Genomic DNA, 24327 nt, shown 5'->3' with positions numbered 1-24327 from the left:
CTTGTAAGACAGCTTTCGAAGAGCTTTTGATTATCTATTCCACATAAGATGGAATTACAATGAAATTTAGAAGCTCTGAAATTTAGAAGCTAAGACCAGACAAAAGTATGCTGTAATCTGGCCTTAAAAAGCAGGGCTTGATGTTAAAGTTTAGCATAGAAGGCATTGGATGGGTATGAGGAGACCCATTTCTCCTCCTAGCTGGGGAATTTATCCCTTTTTTGGTTTTTTTTCCCAGCTGCATTTTATTCAGCATACAAACAGATCTTGCTTATTTATCGTGTACAAGGTAGAAAATGTTGCAAGTTTTCAGTAACAATACATAAGGCAATGAATTACACTATCTCCCTGCCACTAAGTATTGCGGATTTTTCTGTTAGAAAGGAGAAAATTACCCAGAGGATGGGATACAGTTGGACTCATTCCCAGTAAATTTGTTTTCCCTGATTGGACACACTGTCTTTCTCCTACTGGTAAAAATATTTGCTTCATTTGCTTAAAACTTTTAAACTCAGAACATATAGAGACAACTTATATGTTGCACTTTCCAAAGCATTCTGGGCTGGAGAAATAGTACCAGATCCTTTCAGATTATTCAGGTAATGAATTAGCATTTCAGGGTCTTCAGTATCAGATCATGTAACAAATTCTTAAAATTGATTAGATGAATAAGGGAGCTCATATCACAGAAGATGAATGCCAAATGAAAAATATGTGCCCACTAAAATTCTTCTGGGTAGTCATCCAGTTGTCTTGATATCCATTTTCAGAAAGTCAGGGCTAAGGCTGAGCTAAGTAAGTTTTTGACTTACAAATATATTAAAAGAACTAACAGATCTTATTGCAATCTGCTACAAGAGATGCCATTCCCAGTTTTGAGGGTATATCAACTTGGCCAAGAAGGAATTATGTTTGATTTCCAACGAAATAACTGCTGGCCTATTTTCTAGTGACTTTAGAACCAGATGGATCCTATTAGACAATATTAATTTATTAATTAATATAGACCTTTTTCTATATCTAAAGGATGAAGGGGCTAAAGGCTCATGCCCTCAAATGACCTGCCATTAAGCTCACTGGAATATAATAATAGAATCATTTAGATTTGAAAAGACCTTTAAGATCATCAAGTCCTATTGCTAACCCAGCACTGCCAAGGCCACCAGAAATCTAGTTCCTAAGTGCCACATCTACAAATCTTTTGAACACCTCCAGTGATAGTGACTACCACTTTCCTTGGCAGCCTGCTCAAATCTTAGCACTATTTCTGTGAAGAAATTTTTCCTTATATCTGACCTAAACCTCCCCTGTCACCACCTTTCCTCTTGTCCTGTTGATTGTTACTGGGGAGGAGAGTTCGACACCTATCTTGCCACAACCTTCTTTGAGGTAGAGAGTGATAAGGTCTCTCCTGAGCTTCCTTTTCTCCAGCCTAAATGACCCCAGCTCCCTCAGCTGCTCCTCACAGGACTTGTGCTCCAGACCCTTCATCAGCTCCATTGCCTTTCCCTGATCATGGTCCAGCACCTCAATGTTTGTTGTACTGAGGAGCTCAGAACTGGGCACAGGACTGAAGGTGTGACCTCACTAGTGTCAAGTACAGGGGGACAATACTTGTACCTGGTCCTGCTGGCCACACTATTGCTGATCCAGGCCAGGATGCCATTGGCCTTCTTGCCACCTGGGCACAGCTGGCTCATGTTAGGCTGCTGTTGCCCAGCACCCCCAGCTGCTTTATCCCTTGGGCATCATTCTGTCCCCAGGCTGTAGCACTGCATGGGGTTGTTGGGACCCAAGTGTAGGACCCAGTACTTGGCCTTATTGAACCTCATCCAGTTGGCCTTGGCCTACTGATCCAGCCTGCCCAGAGCCCTCTGCAGAGCCTTCCTGCCCTCCAGCAGATCAACACTCCTGCTGAACTTGTGTTATCTGCAAAGTGACTGAGGGTGTCCTAGATCTCCTCAGCCAGGTCATCAACAGGGACATTAAACAGGAATGGCCAAATACTGAGCCCTGGAGAATTCCACTAGGGACCAGCTGCCAGCCAGATGAACTCCATTCATCCACCATTCCTTGGTCCAGGGCACCCAGTCAATTTGTCATGCATCCAGTACTTGTTCCACATACAACACAGAAGGAAACAGCACAAACAGAACAGCTACTGGCAGTTTGCAAAACAAGATGAACTATCCTGGCAACATTTGTACTGGTAAAATTGAATCTCTGCAAACAAACTTTGTCAATAATGCCTCTTCATTTAACAGTCCAGGCTGTAGAATCCCTTGACTACCTCAAAAGGACATACAAGGCAATGGATATATTTCTTCAGTCATTCTAGTTAAACTGCATCCAACAACATAGAGATTATAGACTTCGTGGAAACCACTGTATTAAAAAGAAAGATGGAATTGTGTAGACTTTAGAGAAATACTTTAGTAAATTACAGTCTTCTTACCCAATGTTTTGACAGGGTCAGAATAGTCAGAATCTGTAAACTGCCCTTTAATGTTCGTTGCTCTGAACTTAAATCTGTGAAAGAAAACCAGGAGAAGTAATGAAATAAAGTTGATGTGCATTTTCTTAAGTATGGTTTCACTTACAAACTAAAAAAATACATTTAAGTTTAGTATAACATAATTTTAAATCATTTTCCACCTGCAAAAGTGACATTATGAAAGACAGCAAGAAGTGTGTCAAAATCTTAAATGTATAAAAAATTCCAGTGTGAATTACTTATCTCAAATTTGGATTTATTTAATTTAAGAACTCAATAAGCATCTTTTTTTGCTTGAAAATTTTGTAAAAAAATTGTCTCCCATATCTAGACTCAGGCAAAAATTAAAATTAGATACATATGATGATCAGTTTTCCTCCTTTTCTAATTTAACTATATGTTTTGAGAATTTGCATAAATCGATATTATACTTAAATCTTTCTTTTGGACAAACATGAAGACAAATGTACTTACAGGTACTGCCTTCTTGGTTTCAGTGGGCCATTGCATATTTTGTCTTGACTGCCTGGTATCAGACATGTAGTATCAGCACCTATGACATATATCTCTTCTTTCCCACTCAGGTCTTCTTTTCCTTCTATGCATGGTGGGTTTGGAAAACCTTCATTTGTAAAATATGGCCTTGGTCTGTTGAAGTAGGCATCATACCACTTGGTAACATTCCCATCATGCTGAGCTGTTGTCAAGAAAAGAAATAATAGATACAATTTACATTCTAACCGGACTGCAATTAAAGAAGTTACATAGGAAATTTATTTTTAAGAGCTTAGCATGCTGTTGGTGCAATTTACACAAATAAGCCTATAACTGAATTTCCACTTAAACCCAAATTTCCTTACTATCCACACTATCCATGTTTTGTTAACTCTGAGTAAGCCAACTAAATCACAACTAGAAAAACTGAGGGGCAATTTCACACAGCAGTTCTGCCTGTAGAGGATATTATTTGCACAAGACACTCGACTTTGAAACTGAGCATGGCTAGCTAGCTAGCAAAGGATTATTTCACAATTAAATTACTAGATATCCATACATGGATAGTACCCAGCAGCTCATGAGAAAAATCTTCACAATGTGGCTTAGCATGGTATTAATTTATCTTTCAGTTCAAGAGACTCTTCACTGCAATAGTTACGAACTAAGTGTCATTAGCATTAGTGCTAAAATTCAAAATTCAGAAGAAGGTGAGACACTTAAGGTGCGTTCACTTAATGTGCATACTTTGCTTCTATCCTTTGAAACCAAGTAAAATAGGGTATTTAAATACCTGGAGTCTGTCCTTCTTAGGTAAAGTAAGCCTGACCATGAGCTGTCCTATCATAAAACTCCCACTCACATTGGTAAGCAATTACTCAAAAGGTTTCACAGCACTGTTCACACACGTAAATGTTCATCAGCCCATACAAGGGAATAAACATTCTTACCCACAGTGTGCAGAGGGGATTTATATAACTCTCTGCCCCCATAATGAAATGGAAATATCAACTGCACATGGCTGCATTCCTTTACAGGCAACACTAATAGCAACAGAAGAATAACCTTGCCAAACCCCAAAATTCTCATATTTATTTATACTCACAAATGTGAAATGCTGGGGTGGTTTTCAATGAAACAGAAAATAAAGAACTGTAGTGATAAAATTAGGGACTGAATAATATTGGTGGCTTCAAACAGCATGGAAAACACTTCACTGGAAAGCATTCCCAGAATCCAGTACCCAGCCCACAGGTATTGTGTGCCCTTAGTGCTGTTGCCACAGCAGAAGTGACTTTGTTGTCTGTCTTCTAAAATGAAATTACTGAAATCCAAGAAACAAATTAAAAAGACAAACAGCCTGAACCTGAAAAGAGTTTTCAAGGGAATTTATTAAACTCTACCTCCAGCTTCCACAACAAGAACTTGTATCTTCTTGATAGGGCCATGATCATCACTGTAATAACATATTGGCATTCTGATTGTAATTGTTGTATCTGTGACAAGTAATGCTCCATTGGTATCATAAACTGGTGCTGGTTTCTTTTTGGGCCTTGGAGGTTCTGTTTTTAAGAAAAGATATACCACAGAGTTCTGTTTTACAATATTTTCACTGGAGGTACGTTGTTAAGGCACACAGCTGAGTTATGCAAAAAAAATCTCCATCCAACATATTTTCAGGGACAACTTAATGTTTCACTTACTGTCTTAAGCCTCTAAAAACTATATTCTGATAAATGCCTACATATATAATTTTCAATTAAAAGAAAAAACAATAAAAAGAGTGATTTTAATTTTTCAATTAATATCAATCAATAACTGTGACAACTGTGGTACTGCATACTTAGCTATTCCTATGTCATATCCTAAGCTGTTTGCTGATAGTGATTAAAATATTGAACTTGATATGATTATTTCAATGAGTCTGCATGTGTTTGACAGTATGCTTCTGATACAAATAGCAAATGATCAGCAAAACTGAACACTACAATTCAAGGGGATCAATGATACATTCCTGTTCCTACATTATGCATCCCCTAAATACTAGCTCAAGGCACACAGCTGTGTAATCACAGGTGGAAGAGCAATTTCTTCAGAATTTATAGAGATTTCAGATACAGCATACTTTATGGGACATACCTTTGATATCCATGGTTATTTTCAATTGAATTTTTGGCCCTGCACCAGCACCATTAATTGCATACACCTTAAAAAAACAAACATTTGTTTTAATGAGTATTGTAATAGCTTCATATTTCACAATTCTGGATATATCTGTAGCAACAATAAATGCTGAAACACTCCTTTTGTCATTCACACTAGGCTAGAACTTACTTTATATTGCTTTGAAATCCTAAATGTGGTAACACTTCCTTGCTTATAGTGTAGCTCTCAGAAAAAGAGCAAGCAAGTTCACTTAAAGGATAATCTTTCCTCCTCCCATGTCCCAGTCTCTGACTATTTGAAAGTACTTCATGCACATACTTCTAGCAAGCTCTCCTTGCAGAACTGGACCTTTCATGTCCAGTGAGCAATGCCAGTACTGGAATTAAGAGAGACATTTAGTCTTGTGCTTGTGACTATGTGTCACAAATTGCTTTGCTACATGAACTGGTCATCCAAACCAGTGATGCATTCTGCTCCCACTTGCTCTGTCCTGTTCATTTCTCCCCATGTTCCTCACACTTGCCTCTCTTTGCACCCCAGCTAACATTCTTGGCATGAAAATCTCATATTCAGCCAAAGTTTCAAACTAATCTTACACTTATATCAAAGAAAAAGAAATACTCCCCCCTCCTTGCCCAAAAAATATATCAGTTCTTACGCTGACATTATAGGTATGTCCTCCTTTTAGTCCTTCTATCATGGCAGTGACTGACTGATCTTTTTTTTTAATGACACTAAGGTTGTGGATCTGGATGGCAGCAGGGTCATCTTCATTGTAAACCATAGCTTGATACACTTGAATATTTCCATTTGGTTCAGATGGTGGCACAAATGTTACTTGGAATTTTGTTACTTCATCTGGTATCTTCTGAAAAGTTATGTTGTTAGGTGGGTCTTCAGGCACTGAAATAAATATTTCAATGACTCACTTAATCAGTTTACTACTATTACAGTACAATCTGAAAAATTAAAATTATATTTTTTGTATATCAGTATTATTTCATTGATATTTTCTGGGTTGTATTAAAAATTCTCAAATACTTATTGCATATAAACACAATAAATACTTATTGTATCATAAACACAATAAAAAGTCAAATATCTACTGAAATCCTCTTCCTAATGATGCCACTGAATGCTACAAACTTTTAAAATAATGATTAGATAACAGTAGTGGTTACTCAGAATTTTTTTTCCTGATTATCTATTTAAAAAGCCTGAAAGCATCATTATACCTCAAAACACATCTGGGGTTGACAAATCCTTGCACAAGTTGACAAGCAAGAAGCACAAGTCAGTGAGTATTCCTTTCTGAAAACAGCAGAGTATTCCTCTGTTAACAGCAAGCTCTCTCCCAACATATAAACAAGCCACTGTGCTCCTAAGGGTCTCTGCTTTTCACAACTAAATCTTTGGGAAAATTTTTCCACTAACTGACACCCAGACACAAGCACAACATGCATTTTTCCTGGAGGCAGTATCTTGCCAAATGCTGATTCCAGTAGCTTATTCTTAAGACAGCAGAGGTATAAATCATTTTCCCAATGTCCCTATCTGAAGGAAAAGGCTGTAACATTCTTTCCAGGCAGCTAAATATTTATTGCTTTACCTGAGAAGACAAGTATGTGGCGTGACCTCTAAATAGTGAAATCAAGCAATGGAAGGTAAACACATTCCCTCAGTCAAGGATTTAGATGCAGTCGTCCTATTTCCCAGGTTTTTTATACCAGCCAACAAATGCTTACTGAGGCTTCTCTGCAGTAAGTCTGTGTCAACTGGTCCTGACTAAGCCATATGCTAAGCTGTACAAACCAGATGAAATGAGATGGAAAAAAATAAACCTGTTCGTCTCCAATTTTACTGCACCTCCTAATGTATCACATACTGATATAAGGAAAAGAGCTACCAGAAAAGGCACCACAGGATGCTGTCTGTCTCAGAATAGACCCAGCTACCACATAGCCACATCTTTTTCCACAGCACAACAGCATATGATCTTCCAGGCATAGAAATAGGTAATGAAATAATTAGAATTTATCTTTTATTGGAGATATTTATATCTATATCTATATCTATATCTATATCTATATCTATATCTATACACATACATATCATATGCATATAGTATGATTTCAATAGGGACCTTGGATTTTCATACATCAAAGGAAAGATAAATGATAAATAAAGTCACTTTGTAGTACATTTAAATCTGACATTAACCTGAGTATGTAACTAAAAAGTTGTTCTGCAGCAGACCCTCTAGAGATAAGGTAATTATGCTTTATACACAGATAATATTTCGTTAGAATGAAACAGAACATCAATACCTCTTGAGAAAATATTTTTAGTGTTTTGCTTGTTTTCTGGTTTAAACAATGGAAAACAATTCAAAAACAGCAAAGAGAGTAGACAGACGATAACCATGATCTATGTATGTAAAGTTAGGACTAAGTTTTCCCCATGTACATATTTATATTTCTGTACTATTTATAGCTTTCTAAGCAAATGCAAATGCTGTCTACTTTTCTTTAACATCTCATTTCTCAGTTTTATTTCTCTGAACTAACTTAATAGCATTATCTACTTTTGTCACCTTAATATCTAGCTCAGACTCCAGATTGTTTAGAATCTGTGGAAGAGCTAACTCAAGCAAAGTTTCCTATGGGCCTTCACTAGCAACTTCCTTCCACAGAGAATACACAGATAATGTCCTCAAGTCTGCACAGATACCACTTATAAATGGTAGGATTCACTTCACCTAATTTTTAATGTTTAAATTTTGCACCAAAACCAAGGGTGTTGTGTGAAGTTTTCAGTAGTCTCTTAACAGGTACCTCCACAAAGGAGTCACCCCTGACTAAGACAGGTTCTCATATACACATGGTAATGTATAGACAGAACCTCTCTCTTCATTACCCATAGAAGTAATCTAGTTGGCTGTGCTCCACAAAGCCAAATTTTACGTGGAGCAAGATAGGATCCAGCATAACTGAAGGTAAATCTTAGTATTTATAACCATCCCTTTTTTGTTGTCTGACAACTTTTTAAATATTAAAGAAAAAATATTGTGAGAACAACTCTGTATTAAAAGCCCACATTGTGTTTAAAGTCCTCATGTATTTGCCAAATTAAAGAAAAACTGTGAATTTTGATCTGTATAAAGTAGAAAAAATATTACAAACCTGCTTCAAAAGTGGAGACAATTACAGGGGAACTAGGCTTGCCTTCTAGGAGTGCAGCATTAACATCCCCTGTGAAGGCAATGATCACTACAGAATACCTTGTAAATGCTTTCAAATCAGAAATTTCTAAGATTTTATCCTCCTCATTCGTCTTCAAAAACTGAGCTTTGTAGTTGTCATTATCCACCTGTAAAAAACAGTTAAAAAAAAAAAATTGTTACAAGGCTTGAAACAGCAAAAGCAGGAAATTATTATTTGGATATCTTAATAAAGTTTTATTCTTCCACTTCCCTAACTAGTTATATAGAAGGGTTCACAAGGAGTCTCTGGATCCCAAGTGTACAAAGCTGTGCTGGGGAATACAATCCCATCTAACCCATGTGCTCCTTTCTGGCACTTCATGTAGTTTGTGCTTAAGGGAATGGGCTCTTTGGTTGGTGCTGTCTCACACCAACCAAACATGAACCAATTTGGAGACCCTGGGCCAAGGCAATTATGGTGACCTGAAACAGGCATCAAACTAGGCAAAGATCCAGAAGATGAGCATCTATATATCAGAAGATTGTTTGGAATACAATTAGGAAGTTGGGCAGCAATATATAATGTTGATGCAACATTGGAAGGTGCAATTCTTCTTTGGATATATTCATAGAAGCTCTTTCTTATGAGACAATTGGGAAGGATTAATTCTCCCAGCAGGAACCTGGAAAGATCCAAGGTTCATTCTAAAAATGGGTGGACTATAGGAGACCTAGTAATAACTTTAAAATATAAAAAAAGTGTTAATAAACTGAAGATAAGCCACTGTTTACAGTGTTCACAAAAATACAAATAGAAATTTTACTTACCCAAGAACCAAATAGAAATAAAAATTACACAATCTGCATTGATATACCTAAAAATGTAACTAAAGCCATGACTAGGAATCTAGTTATCAGGTAAAATAATATGTTGAGGGTTGCTGAGCAATTTTCAGCACTGGATATTATATGAAAAAAACGATGAATAATTTTTGAGGAATATTTTAGGTACACTTGTTTCTGTGTTAGAGCAGGCTACAGGTTGAATTACATTGTGGATACCTCTGATCTTTACATCTCAAATAATCAGTAGTTCTGTAGAAAAATCTCCTGTGTTGGACTTTATATCCAATTAATCACTTCTAAGGGTATCTTCAAAAACAACAAAAAGGAAAAAATGGGTGCTTTTCTAGTCTTTCATCAAGTATCAATTACAGAATTGTATTTATGTATATTCCCACTGCTTCAGTTAATAATGTTTTTATTATTGTTTCTTCAGTGTGTAATTTGAAAAGAGAATTAGGTAGCTGTACAGTAGTTTTCCCACTGAACAAAATCTGTATTAAATGCAGCTGATAAAACATTAGAACAGCTCAAGCATACCATTTATTTGACAGATAGGCATATATCCCCACTGAGAATTAACCTGAACTAAACTTTCTGATGAATTACACAGACATTCATTTCCTGGGATGGCCATCAAGAGCTGAAACATTTTCTTCTTTCTGACTATCAAGAATCTGGCATATAAATATTTATCCAACAGCTAAAGTACAATCACAGCACTACATCATTAAATTTATTTCTATTCTCCATGAATTTTAATGGTTAAGTTCTATTTTCCTTACATATTTCCAGGAATATTTTATTCAGAAGTACTCATTCAGAATTATAGTACAACAAACTAAAACATGACTATGAGGAAAAATAATGGAGTAGTTTTTAGCTTTTCTGATCCTTAAAGCTGCAAGGCACATCCTAGTAATTTAAGCAGAATCCTAATATTCCTATTCAGTTATGAATACTAATCATAAACTTTTAGTATATAACAGAGGAGAAATCTGAATTATTCTGTTCCATTATGCTGTTTTTATAAATATTTAAGGATACTCAGCTGAGAATAAGAACAAGTAAAATTACACATACTGGAAGTTTGTGGAATTTGGAGTCTTATAAAACTTTCCCACTGGAACAATAAAATATATACTAAAAATGTCACTGAAAAATATTGGGACAGCTTTACGGATATTTAGGAAGAAAGAGGTTTGTCTACTAAAATTTGCCAGAACTGGCACCTGTAGTGCCAGTCATTAGACTGACAACATCTAATTACAGGGAATCCATAAACATAAACCTGGTTATCTTAAATATACTTTGAAAAAACCCCCAAAAATTCACTTTGTAAAAACTGGTCCTGCAAACTGAAGATTTAAAACAGTTTTTTAAGTTCCTTTAAAATGCTGGCAGGTTTACACAGAACATTCCATAGATCATCTTCCTTCAGGAATTTTATTATAATTTACATTGATAATGTGTTTATAGTATTTTTAGATTGTAGATTGAGATGATATCATTGATAACTTTGGAATAATCAGGCAGAGAGGAAATCGTTTCAATGCAAATTGATAAAATATTAAGTCTCAAAAAATTCAAGTTTTGAAAACTTAATTTTTAAGTTTATAAAAACCATGAAATGTTCTCCTGCTGATGCACTAAAATGCTGCTTAGTCAAAAATGACAGGAATTTTTTACAAGGAAGAAGTCTTCTCTTACTTTATTAGAGAGGAAATAAAACTTGCTATGTAGTTTTTAGTGACCTACCCTTTGGGCCAAATAATCATCCCTGTAAGTCCTCCCCTTGTCATACATCCTTCATCCTGCCATTCTATTGCTGCACTAAGCCTGTTCAGAACTGAGCAGATTTCTCTCTGCATGTTGTACAATGAACTTAGAGGAAGAGAAGATTACGGGACTACACATTACTCTCCCTTGTAACTTTTCTGAGTAGCTTAAAAATATTTGGGTTTTTTTTACTAATATCCTTAGACATTTTGATAGCAGAAATAGCTCAGCATTAATATATTAGCAGATCAGTAATCCTTATGACAGATTCAGAAAAATTAAGTATACACACATAGTCTTACTCTCTTCTCAGAAAACTTAACTTTGTGTTTAAAGGCCTTAAATAGTTTGAAGTAGACTTTAAATATTTTTTCCTACTATCAAACAGAACGATTCAAAATTTTTGAAACTGTAAACAGCAACTTTGCTTAGGTAACATCTGGTAAGCTACTTCTTATTTTCACTTACAGCCCTGTCTGTATAATTCCTGGCAGAACATGGAACTTATATTCTACTTCTCATGGTCTTGAACTTCGAAAGATCCCTATCTTGCCACAGGGCAGGAAATGGGATTTATTAATGGTGGGTTTAAGGAGTTTTGTAAGTGCAGTAGAGGATGAAAAGAGAAGAGCCACCAGAGTTTTCCTCTTATGTCAGCTTTTTTTGGTTATAAAGATAAGGAGAAAGAAGTGTTATTACTGTGCTACCAAAATAGGACTAATCTGATGGACAGAGCACCAAGTGCAAAGTGGGAAATCTAGCTTGACTTTAAAGTTTGCCCTCTGGCGCTGTGTAACATAGTACAAGTCATTTCCTTCTGCTAGGCTCTCCACTTTGGTTTGTAAAATCATTGTGATGAGCCTTTCCTTCCTCTGAAGAAGAAAAAGTCATTATGGCTAAAAAGAGGTCCACTTCCGCAAAGCTCAACTACTATTCTCCTGTGTACATTTATAGATACACTTTTTTCCCTCCAAGGTCTCTTATTTTTAAAAATATTTTTAAAAAGCACATTTTTAATATGAACCAATGATTTTATCTCCTATTAATAAATGAATAAATGTACAATTAATTCTTATGTGGAATTTCTGTGGAAATAGACACACTTGAATGGTTTTCAACCCACTTATGTCTGTAGTGTCATTTCTGTTGCTGTGGTATTGATATCCCCAACCATCTGTATAAGCACTGAGTAAAACAGGGTTGCCTTACTGAGGTAACATCTATGAGGTAGCTCATTGGTCCTGTAATGACGGCAGGTTCACTCCAGCTGACATTAATACTGTGAGGAGATGTAGCTAAAACAGTCACATTTTCTGGAGGACCATCTGGAGCTGTAGATAAAAAAAAAGTATATGTGAATGAATCATGGCCAACAAAGTGCACAAAAAATAACCCAGTATAATTTTAATGTCCAGTAGAGGTTTGAAAATAAAACTTTACCTCACAATTAAGATTGCACACTTCTTAAATAACTATAATTTTTCTCTTTTTTTCATATGTAAGTCACACCATGTGATTTAGAAATACATCTTTCATTATAACCACTGCAATTTTTCTAGAGTATGGACTGCCTACAACTTCATTTCAAATTGAGATTATGGGGTTATTTAAATACAAGTTCTTTATAGGTATTTCACATGACACAAGCATAATATATGCAAATATTTATAGAAATAGTCAAGTATAATATATTTGTTTATGTCAAATGAATCATTCCAAGAACAAGAAATTGTGAAAAGACATCAAATTCTGAATGCTAGAAAAAATTTCCAGTAGTATCAGAAAGTAGAAGTAGAAATAATTTTCTGCATTTCCTTTCAATTTGTTCTTAGCATACTGAGAAAATACAGAAAACCCAAACAAAAGAAGTGGTAAGAATTGCAAGTGGGCAAGAATGCTCACATTAAGAAATGAGATTTCCCTAAAATTTCCATTTGTTGAGGTGATATGTGAATTAACCTAGTTATTTCTTATTCATGAACACGAAATTTATGAAATCATAATAACAACTCAGCAATTCTCAGCAAATTGTATTATTTTTTCATAAAAACCATTTAAATTTCAGGGAAATTAAATTTGGAATAGAATGACAACAGATTTGTAGATAATCACAGAACTTGGCTCCAGGGTGCCTTGCTTTTGGATGCACAACAAAAAAAAGACAACTGTGGAAAGTATCACTGAGCAGCCTGGTAAAAAACAAAAAGGTATTTGTGCATGTTTCCACAACTTAACTTCATTGTGCCTTCTTTTCAATCTACCACAAAAATATCCATATCAGTCAACAGTATATTATAAAAAATTACTAAAGTGATCAAAGCTATGCTAATCAGAAGATGCAGCCTCTTTTCTCAAACAAGATTAACACATAAATATGTAGTTTTCCACTATTTAATCATTAGGTAAGAGGGCTAAATGAGGAAAAAAAATTGGAGGATGTAAGAAGCTACTTAGTTCTTCAGGAAGAACAGGGTAGGAAAAAGAAAAGAACATGGAAAGAAGTATGTAGCTGTTGCAGTTATGTGTGAAAGATTAATGAGGAAAATAATAAAATTTTGCACTATGAAGGTGAAAATTTGGCACCATCGTTGCAGAATAAAAGAGAAATATTTGGGATTAGGTAAGGTACTAAAATGAATTTGGGATGTTGGATACAGGAATTAGATTCCCGTGCTGGGATTAGCAGGAATATACAAGACTTTATAGGCAGGATCAAATTCAACCATTGGAAGCAGTCCCCAAAAATACTGAAGAGCATGGAACAAATGAATGGAGTGTAACTGAATGAACTGTGAGTGCACATGGGGGGTGGCAAAAGAGGAGAGTGCTCAGAGCAGGCTGGCTGTCAAGTGGAGAGCTACAAAAATTAAAACAAAATACAAAGGAAAGCGTTGTCCCTGAAAATTAGAATAAGCAAAAATTCTATTTTTCAGGTAATGCATGTCAGGCTTGTTACCAAACAGCCTTTCAGTGTAAACAATGCTTCTAGTAACTATGGCAATGATATTTATCAGCTTTATTGCAAAAGGAAATTTCTGAAAAACAGTATAAAACTATATATATATATATATATATATATATATACACATATATATATAGCTTCTTGGGCCTTAGTTTTCATACAAACCAATTTTCCAAAGACCATTTTCCATTGTTTTTTATAGAACTAATGGACTCTGCAGTTATGCATTAGATGGTGTGAAATAATCTCATCTACAAATTATACAGTCTGCAGTTACTTATATGGTTAATTTCCATATGCAGTTTATATTTGATGTATTTGTAGATATTTGCAAGAAAATTCTGAATGAGTATGCTGTATTTAAGTTACTTGTCTAAATATTAATACATGGTTTATTTTCATTATGCAAAGTAAGATATCAGACATTAACCAAATCATACTGAAATGTAGAAATATTTTCTGAAACTACATGTATAACTGGGGAGAAAACCAGAAAATGAAAGGTGTCTGACATGTATTATGTCTTACAAAAAACATCTTTTTTTAATCTGTGTTTGATTCAGTGGATGACTGCCGCATTCTGATTTAGGTTTGTTTGTGAAATGAATCTGGTCAGTATGAAGCCATGATATCACTACCCCCTTTCTCTTATAAATCACAGCAATTTACTCTGGAGAAATGACCTAGTCTTATTCTCTCATTCCCCCATAATCCAATCACTTCCTCTCATAAGCACTTTTCTCCTGGTTTTCACAATAATGCATTTTCTGTAACTAATAACCATCATTTCCTGATTATCATGCTTCTATCCTTGCACAGGAATGTGGGTCTTATGGAGGTCAGGGTCATCTTTCCCATCCATCTGTGTCCTGATGCTAAGGCAGCAGTTAAGTGTGTTAGTTTGAAGATAAGTCTGGATAGCCCATCATTTAGCATAATCTTCAAAAATAAGACTGAATACTCCAGTTTTATAACAGAAATTCATGCTTGCCAGTTTGATTAGGATCAGGTCCTTTTTTCCTTTCTCCAGCAAAAATAAAGTGTGTGCTTCAGTTATTTAATTTTTAATCATCTAGGTTATTTTTATGTAGTTTTGAGCAGTTATATTTTATATTAGCCCATAATTATTTTCAAATGTTTACTTTTGAGGAAATGTAACAAAAAGAAACACATTCTCCCAGGCAAAGCTTTCCAGAAGAAGGAACACATAACAAGATGTGAAATCTCATTACTTTTCATCACACAGAAACATTTCTTTAATAGTACCAAGCAACTGGGTATCAGCAGGGATTGGAAAAGAAGGCGCTGAAAAGAAAAGCATAACCCTCTGCCCCATGCTTGTATGTCCTGGCCTTGATGGGACATTCAAACATCTGGGATTTTCCTTTGTACCTCAGTGTATCCTGGCATTAGGGGACTTGGCAGTTTACCAAAAAGCATTGCATTGTGTAACTGTATGAGATCCAAAATGAGGTCAGTGATCTCACTGTCATTCATTTTCCACTAGCACCCTCCACGATTACTTTTCTCTCAGAAAACCTAAGTTCAGCCAATCTTGTTCTCCTCATAAATGTAATAGTGAAACTTGGGGTAAGTGTAGGGGTGAGGGAACAAAGTTTCCATAGCTATGGAAAACATTTCTTGCCCTTTCCCTTACTGTGATACAATGCTGTGATCTTCTGTGCTGGTAACTATATAAATCTAAGTTATGATGGAAATATTTAATCTTGTAGAATAGATTTGGCTCTTGGGCAATCAATCAGCTAAGTAATAATGGTGCCATCACACTACTTTATGAGACAGTAAGACAATTCCTGTGAGATTAATCTGCAGGATGGAAGGCTGTATAGTTTTTCTGTGTGATGTGAGAACTGGGCTGCATGAACAATCCATAGTATTTTCACAGAGTACCTCTATAACCACTCTCAATACAGAACACTGACATTACTTTTTGTTTGAGACTTGCAAATAAGTTAGAGAATCTTGAAACTAATTCCTATAGCCTTACATTATTCTTCATAATGAACAACTGAAAAAAACAGCTAAGATCCTCACCTTACACCCTGGATAGTCAGAATTATTAGGTATTTCTGCTTTAGCACAACAATCAAATCCTCAGAACTCATAAAAAACATTTAGGAATTATTTTATGTAATTTCTGCTGCTCTTGAGGTTTCTTCTCTTTATATTCTGGGAAATGAGTCTAACAGTTTTCACCTTATATGCTCCTCTTGAATATGATTATAAATAACCTTCTGAATATGATAGGTGGATATTTTCTTTAGGCTTGAGAGAAACACAAATTTCTGAGAACTCAATGAATTATGAAGAAAAAATCCTTTAACTATTATTTCACAACAAAAGTAACTTTACCTTTGGTAGAACAATGTCTTACAGAGGCACTTCTTGAAAACCAAGTGAAACAGTGCCTAACTTCTGCCCTCAAATTTGCAAACACAACTCCCATTGATTTTATGGGCTAAGTACTCAGGGTATTTTACATAGCAGCTAAGCACTCTTAAGCCCTAACAGACCAAGTACATTGGCTGTGTATCAGCAGGCTAATCCAGAGGATGCTTGGCCCTGTTCATGAGGGAAAGAAGAGGGAGATCAACACCTGTTTTCTGTTACAAGGCTGCCCAGAGTGCTGATTCTGCTTGGTGCATTCTGAATTGCTCTTTCCTGCTATAGGCTGTAGCCTTTGCAAAAGAAAGAGCAGAACTGAGGGGGTTTTTAACAGCAATTCTAAAAACTAGGCTTTGAGAAGTATGGGGTACCTAGAAACCTGCCCTTGCTAAAGATCAGCCAGTGCTCATGGAGGCTCCTAGCACTGCTGAAGCACGACAGAGCTGCCAGCTGCCTACCCAGATGTGTCATGTCACCTTTGTCTTCATTTTCCTCCTCAGCTGATTGCCATTACCCCAGAAAAAGACCAGTGCCCAGACATGACGTTTGGAATAGTGCCATGCTGCCTTGACTCCACAGCAGTGTGTTTTATAGGCAGCTTATCTCCTGATGTGTCACCAGCCTAACTCCCAGGAAATTCATTGCTGCCTACTTCCATCACCACAGATACAGGCCAGCAGCCCCAGACACTGGGCTGGAAGAATGGTGGAAGCTTTATACTTTCTACCCCACCACTTGTAAACCATCTAATAGAACACACAGAGGACCTGCTGCTGAGAATAGCACTGAATTGGAATGGAAAGGGCTCATGCAGTCTATTGAGATGGTTATACTTTGATCTACCATCTTCTCAGTGGGGCTGGATAGGAAAGTAGCTCTCTCTTAAACCAAATCATCACTCTCTGAAGAGGAAATCATAAAAAGCATCCTAACTGTATGCAATTATATGTGTTTTCATTATCTGCTTCCCCTTCCAGTTTAAATCCCTTACATTTTTTTAACTCCGCAACAATTTTTTTTAAGTATTTGCATGCATCAGCAGCTGAGTTCTATCATTTTAATAGTAAGAAATCTCCCCAGAGCTGATGGCTCAAGAGTTGCTCAAGTTGTGGAGGACTTCTGTTATCTATTTTCTGCTCCGTTTGGGTTTGCTGGGTTTTTCTTTCCCTTAATTCAAAATGTTGCGCTGATTTACAGGCAGAGCTTCCCCATGAGATGCCAGACAAAGAAAGTAAGTGCACATGAGAATGACTCTGCAGCTAATTCCAGCACTTCTCAATCCAAAGGACTACTTCTGAGCTTTATAAAAAATCAGGTTGTGATGATGTTTACTATCACAGTGTCCACACATCACATGATTATAAAAACCTGAGTGGGACAAGGCAAATATCTGGACCACTGAGTAGTCCTTGGTACACAGCTCTTTAAGCACCTGGTAGCTATATTATTATTATTATTATTATTATTATTATTATTATTATTATTATTATTATTTTGAAAGGGGAAATTACTAAAAGAGCTCTGATTGAGTCAGACTATCCTTGGTGATTCTCAGTTGTTCTACAGAGGCCAGATCTCAGGTATTCTCTGTCCTAGGATAGCTGCAAACTGGTAGGGAAGATCGTATATTCCCATGACAACCGCCTAAATAATTTATGTTTCATGTCCCCTTCTCTCCAATATTTTGTGCTGACTTATTTATGACAACTACCTCTTCTCTTACTTGGAAATTTAAGTCCTCAGCAGAGGCATGAGAGTTCTAAGATATGTCAAGGCAATCCTGTACATGTTTCATGGCTACTCTGATTAGTAACCTCTGTAGGTGGATATGGTTTTAGAAAGAAATCTTAATCCCTCAGAAACTATTGCTTAAATTCCATTGCCAAAAGCACACAACAGCATTTCAGGAAAGTTTTACAACTTAATGAACAGACTTTTAGTCAAAGAATTTAAAGAATAATTTTTTCATTGGCACACTCCACAGGTGAAATTGTACTGAAAAATGGCATATCAACTCATACCAGCAAAAATTCAGACTTACCAAGTCTACACATGTAGTACAGCTGAGGATTGAAATACTGTTGGATAAGCGGTAAATATAAAAGAGTACACAAAATACATTGAAATATCAGTCAGTATTAGGTATGTATACCTACCACACAATTTATATTTTATATACACATATGTATATATATATATAGTAGGTCAAGAGTTGCTATAAATCCTTATTGACTTCACCAGTATTGTAGGTCTATGAAGAAATAACTTCAACAAGATTTCTTGTCATTTAAATGAACATCACATATCCGTACTTACAGCCAGGAAGGGTTTGAGTTGAAATCCAAGGTGAAGAACTGCCATAACCAGCATTTGTACTGGCAGCAACAGCAAATCTGTACCATCTGTATTTTTTCAGTTCATACACTGTGTCTTCTATCCAGTCATCCATGACATTTTCATATAAATACTGATGCATCTCATATTCAATACATTCCATAGCCTCCCAGTCACTGCAGTGGATGGATTGTAGCTGTGTGGTAATCTTGTAGTTTTGAAAGTAGCCAAGGATAGATTTTGGTGATCTCCAGTGCAAGGTCACACTTGTTGATTGCACATTGGAAAATACTATATCTCTGGGTGCACTAGGAACTATAGATTAAAACACTTGTAAGAGACCTTAATTTGAATGAAAAGTGATTGCAACTATACGACTTTTATCCACTGTTGAAAACATATTTTAATAAGCATATCTAAAGATCAAGATTCAAATTAATATGTTTAAGAAGCAATACTTCCAATGGCATAAATCACAGTGTACATATTTAGGTAGCATATGTTAACTATGGCTTTTTAAATAAAGAAAAAAATTCTTGCAGGCATGGGATGTAGAACCAGTTTAGAGAGATGTTACATTTCTATTGCTACTTTTGGGGCACTGTCTCAACTAATGGAGGGAATATTACACAAAGTTATTTTTCTATGCTAAAACCCATAGCATGTTTTACTGTGGGTTCTAACTGAGGTTCTTCAGCCCTCATTTAGAAATACTCATGTATCTCCTTCTCTCTTGCTAATATACGAAATCCTCACACAACACATCAAGGTAAGTTTTGTAAATCTCCCGTTTCACCTTCTGAATGAAAAGTATCAATACATGCAATATGTTTCTCTGGCATTATAGAAGTGCTTTACAAGAACATTAAGAGAAAGAGCTGAATAAAAGATAAAATAAGCTTCCCACAAACTTTTCTTCCACTTATTTGTATGAAGTTATATTCAGATCCATGAGACAGAAGCAGTGCATTTATGCACATACATATGCATGTACACGCATTTACCCTGTCTATATTGAGTCAGCAGCGTGCTCCCAGATTTCACAGAGCAGTTGAACATATGGTTTTGTGCTATATCACATAGTCATAGAGAAAGCTAATATTATCTCTAAGACTCTGTAAGATAATACTAATACTCTCTATGGCAAAAAACTGTGCAGAAAAATCAGCTCAGAAATCATTGTGTGCACATAGCTTTAAAGAGTGCTTTAGAGTCTTTGGGGGAAGAGGTATCACTGGTAAAAGAAAAACACATGATACATCCTCAAACTGAAACTGAAGAAATCCCAAGGCTTACATAAAGAGGAGAAGGATCCCAGACCAACGTTACTGGGGAAGAGAAAACACTCCTTTTTCTTTTCTTTCAGCCCTAGGGGAATATCTGATGTTTGATTTTGTCTGCAACAATTTGTTTATTAAAATTATCACAATATAATAAGATAAAACTTCTCCACTAAATATGGATATTTAACAAGAAATATAAATTCTGAATAAGACAAAGATGTGTTGATGAAAACGTTGAGAAATTAAAATCCCTTCAAATGAACCCAAAGCAGATGGAGTCTGCAGGAGAGAGAGTAGGCAGAGAACCATGGGCCATCTCTTGTTCTTCCACTGAGCTGTCACGCACAAGTACCAAGCACCCCAACATGCAACAGCCCCATAGGCCCCCATCTTGCTACACACTAACCAGACACAGAACAAAACCAAACTATATTAAAAAAATCTTTTCTAAAGACAACTTCCATCATTATACTCCATGCTATCAAAATTAAAGTTGTTTTTCTCTGCTGCTATTAGCATGAAGATAAGTGCAGAAAGTAGGAAAAAATATCAAAACGTGCAGCACCATTCTTGCTTGCTCAGATTTGGGGATGTAATACTTAATTTACCCCCTTTCAAAAAATAACTGCAATATTGATATAAAAACTATATAAGCTGTATTAGCTATTTTTGTAAATTACAAGAAATGTCCTAGTTTGACTACTACTTTATGGAAAAAAGGCAGAGAAATACTACATGGTTAGTAGAAAATACCTGTATTTTTCTTCCATAAGTCTTCTATTCTGTTGTAATGTATGCTGTTAAGATACTGCAAAAATTTGACTTCTTATACACTCAAATATGATAATGATAAAATGTGGGATAGAATAGAAAACTGCTATTGGGCTACATAGCAATACAGATACTAGGGTTTGTCATAAAGCAGATAGTAACTGGTTAGTTGCTGGGTGTTAGTAGGAAGGTGGAAATATATACTTTCACTTGCTGAAATGTGCAGCTGGTTAAGCCCTGGCTGGCTCAGCTGCAGTCTCTGCACCTAAAATAAGGCAGGTTAAAGAGGCTGGTCACAGACAAAGGAAGAGCAATGCCCATGGTCTAGACACCATGGAGGCCTTTCCTTCTTAAGGAGAGTACCCGGTTCCCTTATTTTCAACATGCATGATGACATCAAAAATAACCAAGTGTTAGCAATTTTGCAGTAAAGAAGGAAAAGACGCTTGGCTTTCACAGAACTAGAAATTGTATGAGGCAAAATGGTAGTGGCTTTGATTTGTGGGCTCTCTGGTAGACTAACAAAATTCTAATAAATCCAGCCTCTATGAGTCTTCCTTGTATTTGGAAAAGAGACAAACTCACTGAAAGTGGGGGAAGAATGGACGGTGGAGAAATGATGTTTCTCTTTCTATCTGCCCTTTTTCCAACTGACTGCTGAAGATGCCCATACATATTATCTTCAGAAGGCTGAAGGTAACACCTGGGATTATCCCAGTAACACTACATGAAAACAACTTTTTTAAAAGATAAACTTGCAGGTATCCTGATAGCAGACAATCTGACAAGCATTTCTTCTTTCACACAAAAGCTTGGATAACTATTTTCTGTTGTCTTTTTTCCAGTTTATGAAGACCTATATAAACAAAATATTTCTAACCTAAAAATCAAGAGTCAGTCAGCAGAATTCACAGTAAAATTTTCTCTCTCATTCCCTAGACAGACCTTTAAAATGGAATCAGAGCCTTAAATGTTAGTCACTTTAAAATCAAGCTAACTTTGTCTCCTTCCTTACCTAGGCAAATCAAACATAAATGTAATCACTCATTGGAACAAATGAAAAGATGTGACCTGAAACTGGAGCAGATCAAAGACGTTTGGTCCTAGGGCCCCAGTGAAGAGCAGTGACACCCAGTGGCACAGTGTCTCTTGAACTTGGTGATTGCGTTCAGAGACAATTTCAAGACTGCTATGCTATTGGGTTACAGATACAAAGAGGATTACAATTACTCTAGCATGGAGAATCAGATTTCCATTCCTCAAGAATGACTAAAATTCCCCCAACTTTTTCTCTCCACAGATGGTACTGATTTGAACAAACCATTCCATGCTTCCTAGAGTAATCATGCAGCTTGTCTAAATTTTCTAAACATGACTTAACTATGATGAAGTGATCACTGTTCACACTAAAAATTATGAAAGCCAGAAACTGCATATTTTTCAAATATTATTTCAGGTTACATTGGAACTGTATAAAGACTTATTATTGATTCTTATACACTGACAATTTGATATGTACCTCATGGGAATTGTATTATTAATCCAAATTTCCAGAAAGGTGCACAGAAAGAAAGGGCATGAGAAAGGTTATGATTGTGGTATTGTAAGAAACTAATTGCTGAGGACTGTTTTCTGATTGGCTAGTGGAAATTCTCGTCCTAATTCCAAGTTTAAATTTCCCAAGAATCATACATAGGATCCCTCAAGTCTCATCACATATCTCACAGTCTTTCCCTATTGTATTATGTTTACTATAATTCAACTATCTCTGGGAGTAGGGAGTTTTTCTAAGTCTGAAACATTTGGTGCAATGTACTCCACCTAATTTTCCATTTAATAGCTTCTAATTCAGCTTTTGAAAGCCAGCCAGGGAGCTGGCAGAGAGGCTAACCATGAAATGCTGGTGAATTCAGTTTCTGGAATGGAAGAGGAATGAGGTATTTTCAGATTCATCTCCCATTGTTCATATGATGCCTAAATTTCAATGCAAAGTCACTGAAATCAGATCCGCATGGGATATTAAGTTCCTAAAACCTATTTACATGCCTGAACTCTCACTGAAGTTGACAGAAAGTTAAACACCTAAATAGAAGTTAGTTTGGCAGATCTCAGCCCTATGCTTGTCTGGCTACAATTCTAATTGTAGAAGAATTGTAGCTGGTGGACTGCTCTGGAGTAAGTTTTTATTTGATAACATAAATATAAGGAAATTCTTGGTAGAAAAAGCACTAGCACAGTGGAAAGACTCGTATCAAGTTAAAATTGGCCAGCAGAACTGGTTTAAACTAACAAAAAACACGTGGTAGAAAACACCTTATTCACAATGCAAAGATAACCTGAGGGCAGCAAAGGACACGAACACAAATCTACTGAGAAAAGAGAGATTATGGCGTTCTGTGGAGACTTTTGTAGAAAGCAACAACTACAGCTGCACAGGCCATGAACAGAAGACAGTAATATGATATGGCATAGTTCCTAACAAAGTTAATAAAAAAAAGCCTGCCTACAGAACAGCTGCTGGTAGCTGGAGTTTGGATTAAAAGGACTGCGGCAGCCTAGAAGTCTGTTGGTATTAAGAGCATCAATAGGAGGAAAGTGAAGAACAAAGTAGAACCGACAGTAGTGGGCAAACAGCAAAAAAAGTCTTCAGAATATAGAAATAACTGAAAAGAAATATTCTTACTGACTATCTCTATTACATTTTGAAAGCTTAGTGACACAAATGAGTTCCATGGGTTAAGCTGATAACCCTGATCATACTAAATACTAATTTAGTACAGAATGCTTACTTCAGGAGGAGTCATCATGATACAAAGTCCTGCTCAGTATGAATAAGTACATCATGAATAGGACTCAAATTATTTTGCTAACATAAAAATGTAAAAAACTGTAGAATATTTTTCCCATGACTTGGGACTGACATTATCAGACATGCTTTAAAGGAAATTGCACAGTTGAGAGCACGTCTTAAAAGAGCCTCTATGGACCACGTTTCTCTGTGCTTAGCACATTAGAAAACTCAGTGTCCAACTGTGGGATCTAAGTACTGAAAAATAAAATCATGCAAATCTAGAGAGAAATGCACTACTTTAAGCTAAAAAGAGTAATGAAAATCTACCTGTACTCAAGTCTTAAATGTTCAGCTTTCCATTAAACTAAAACATTGTCTGCTATTCAGTAAACATTTGTATTTGACCTGTAGATGGTATACATGTCAGTTTTGTACATATATGCCACCATTTCTTATATAGTAATGCAGAGTTGACCTAGTCCCTACAAAAAGTACAGAAATTCCTTTATCCTATGCTATATGAATAATCTAATTTATCAACCTTCTTATAAAAATCACACCAGTACAATTTCATTGGCAGCAACCAAGTGATACTGCATTTTTCTAGTGAAGATTTCCCATCAGCCTCAAAGCCATCAACTTAAATTTGGACCAGACAACTAATCATAAGATGTAAAGTCCAAATTACATAAAGAAAATTACATCTGGGAAAAAAATTAGCCATCTTGGAAAGAAATGTTTCAAAGAATTCACTCTGAAATTTTTGGATGATTTTACTTTAATACAATTTCAAAATGTGAA

The 24327-nt window shown here is 35.9% G+C and overlaps 1 protein-coding gene across 1 annotated transcript in view; it reads right to left on the bottom strand.

Annotated features, from left to right (window-relative positions):
- Window positions 1-24327, bottom strand: part of PTPRQ (protein tyrosine phosphatase receptor type Q) — a 99330-nt gene that overhangs the window by 28845 nt on the left and 46158 nt on the right. The window contains exons 26-33 of the mRNA XM_054279589.1: window positions 18664-18996; window positions 12189-12310; window positions 8338-8524; window positions 5814-6058; window positions 5129-5195; window positions 4393-4551; window positions 2969-3191; window positions 2456-2529 (exon numbers count right to left, since the gene is read on the bottom strand). Of these exons, the coding sequence (XP_054135564.1) occupies window positions 2456-2529; window positions 2969-3191; window positions 4393-4551; window positions 5129-5195; window positions 5814-6058; window positions 8338-8524; window positions 12189-12310; window positions 18664-18996 (1410 nt within the window). The remainder of the gene's footprint in view (window positions 1-2455; window positions 2530-2968; window positions 3192-4392; window positions 4552-5128; window positions 5196-5813; window positions 6059-8337; window positions 8525-12188; window positions 12311-18663; window positions 18997-24327) is intronic.

Source organism: Melozone crissalis, unplaced genomic scaffold, assembly GCF_028551555.1.
Source record: "Melozone crissalis strain CALT ecotype California unplaced genomic scaffold, PUWL_Pcris_2 ptg000004l_1, whole genome shotgun sequence".
NCBI classification, from domain to species: domain Eukaryota; kingdom Metazoa; phylum Chordata; class Aves; order Passeriformes; family Passerellidae; genus Melozone; species Melozone crissalis.
This window is presented reverse-complemented; position numbering and strand designations above follow the sequence as displayed.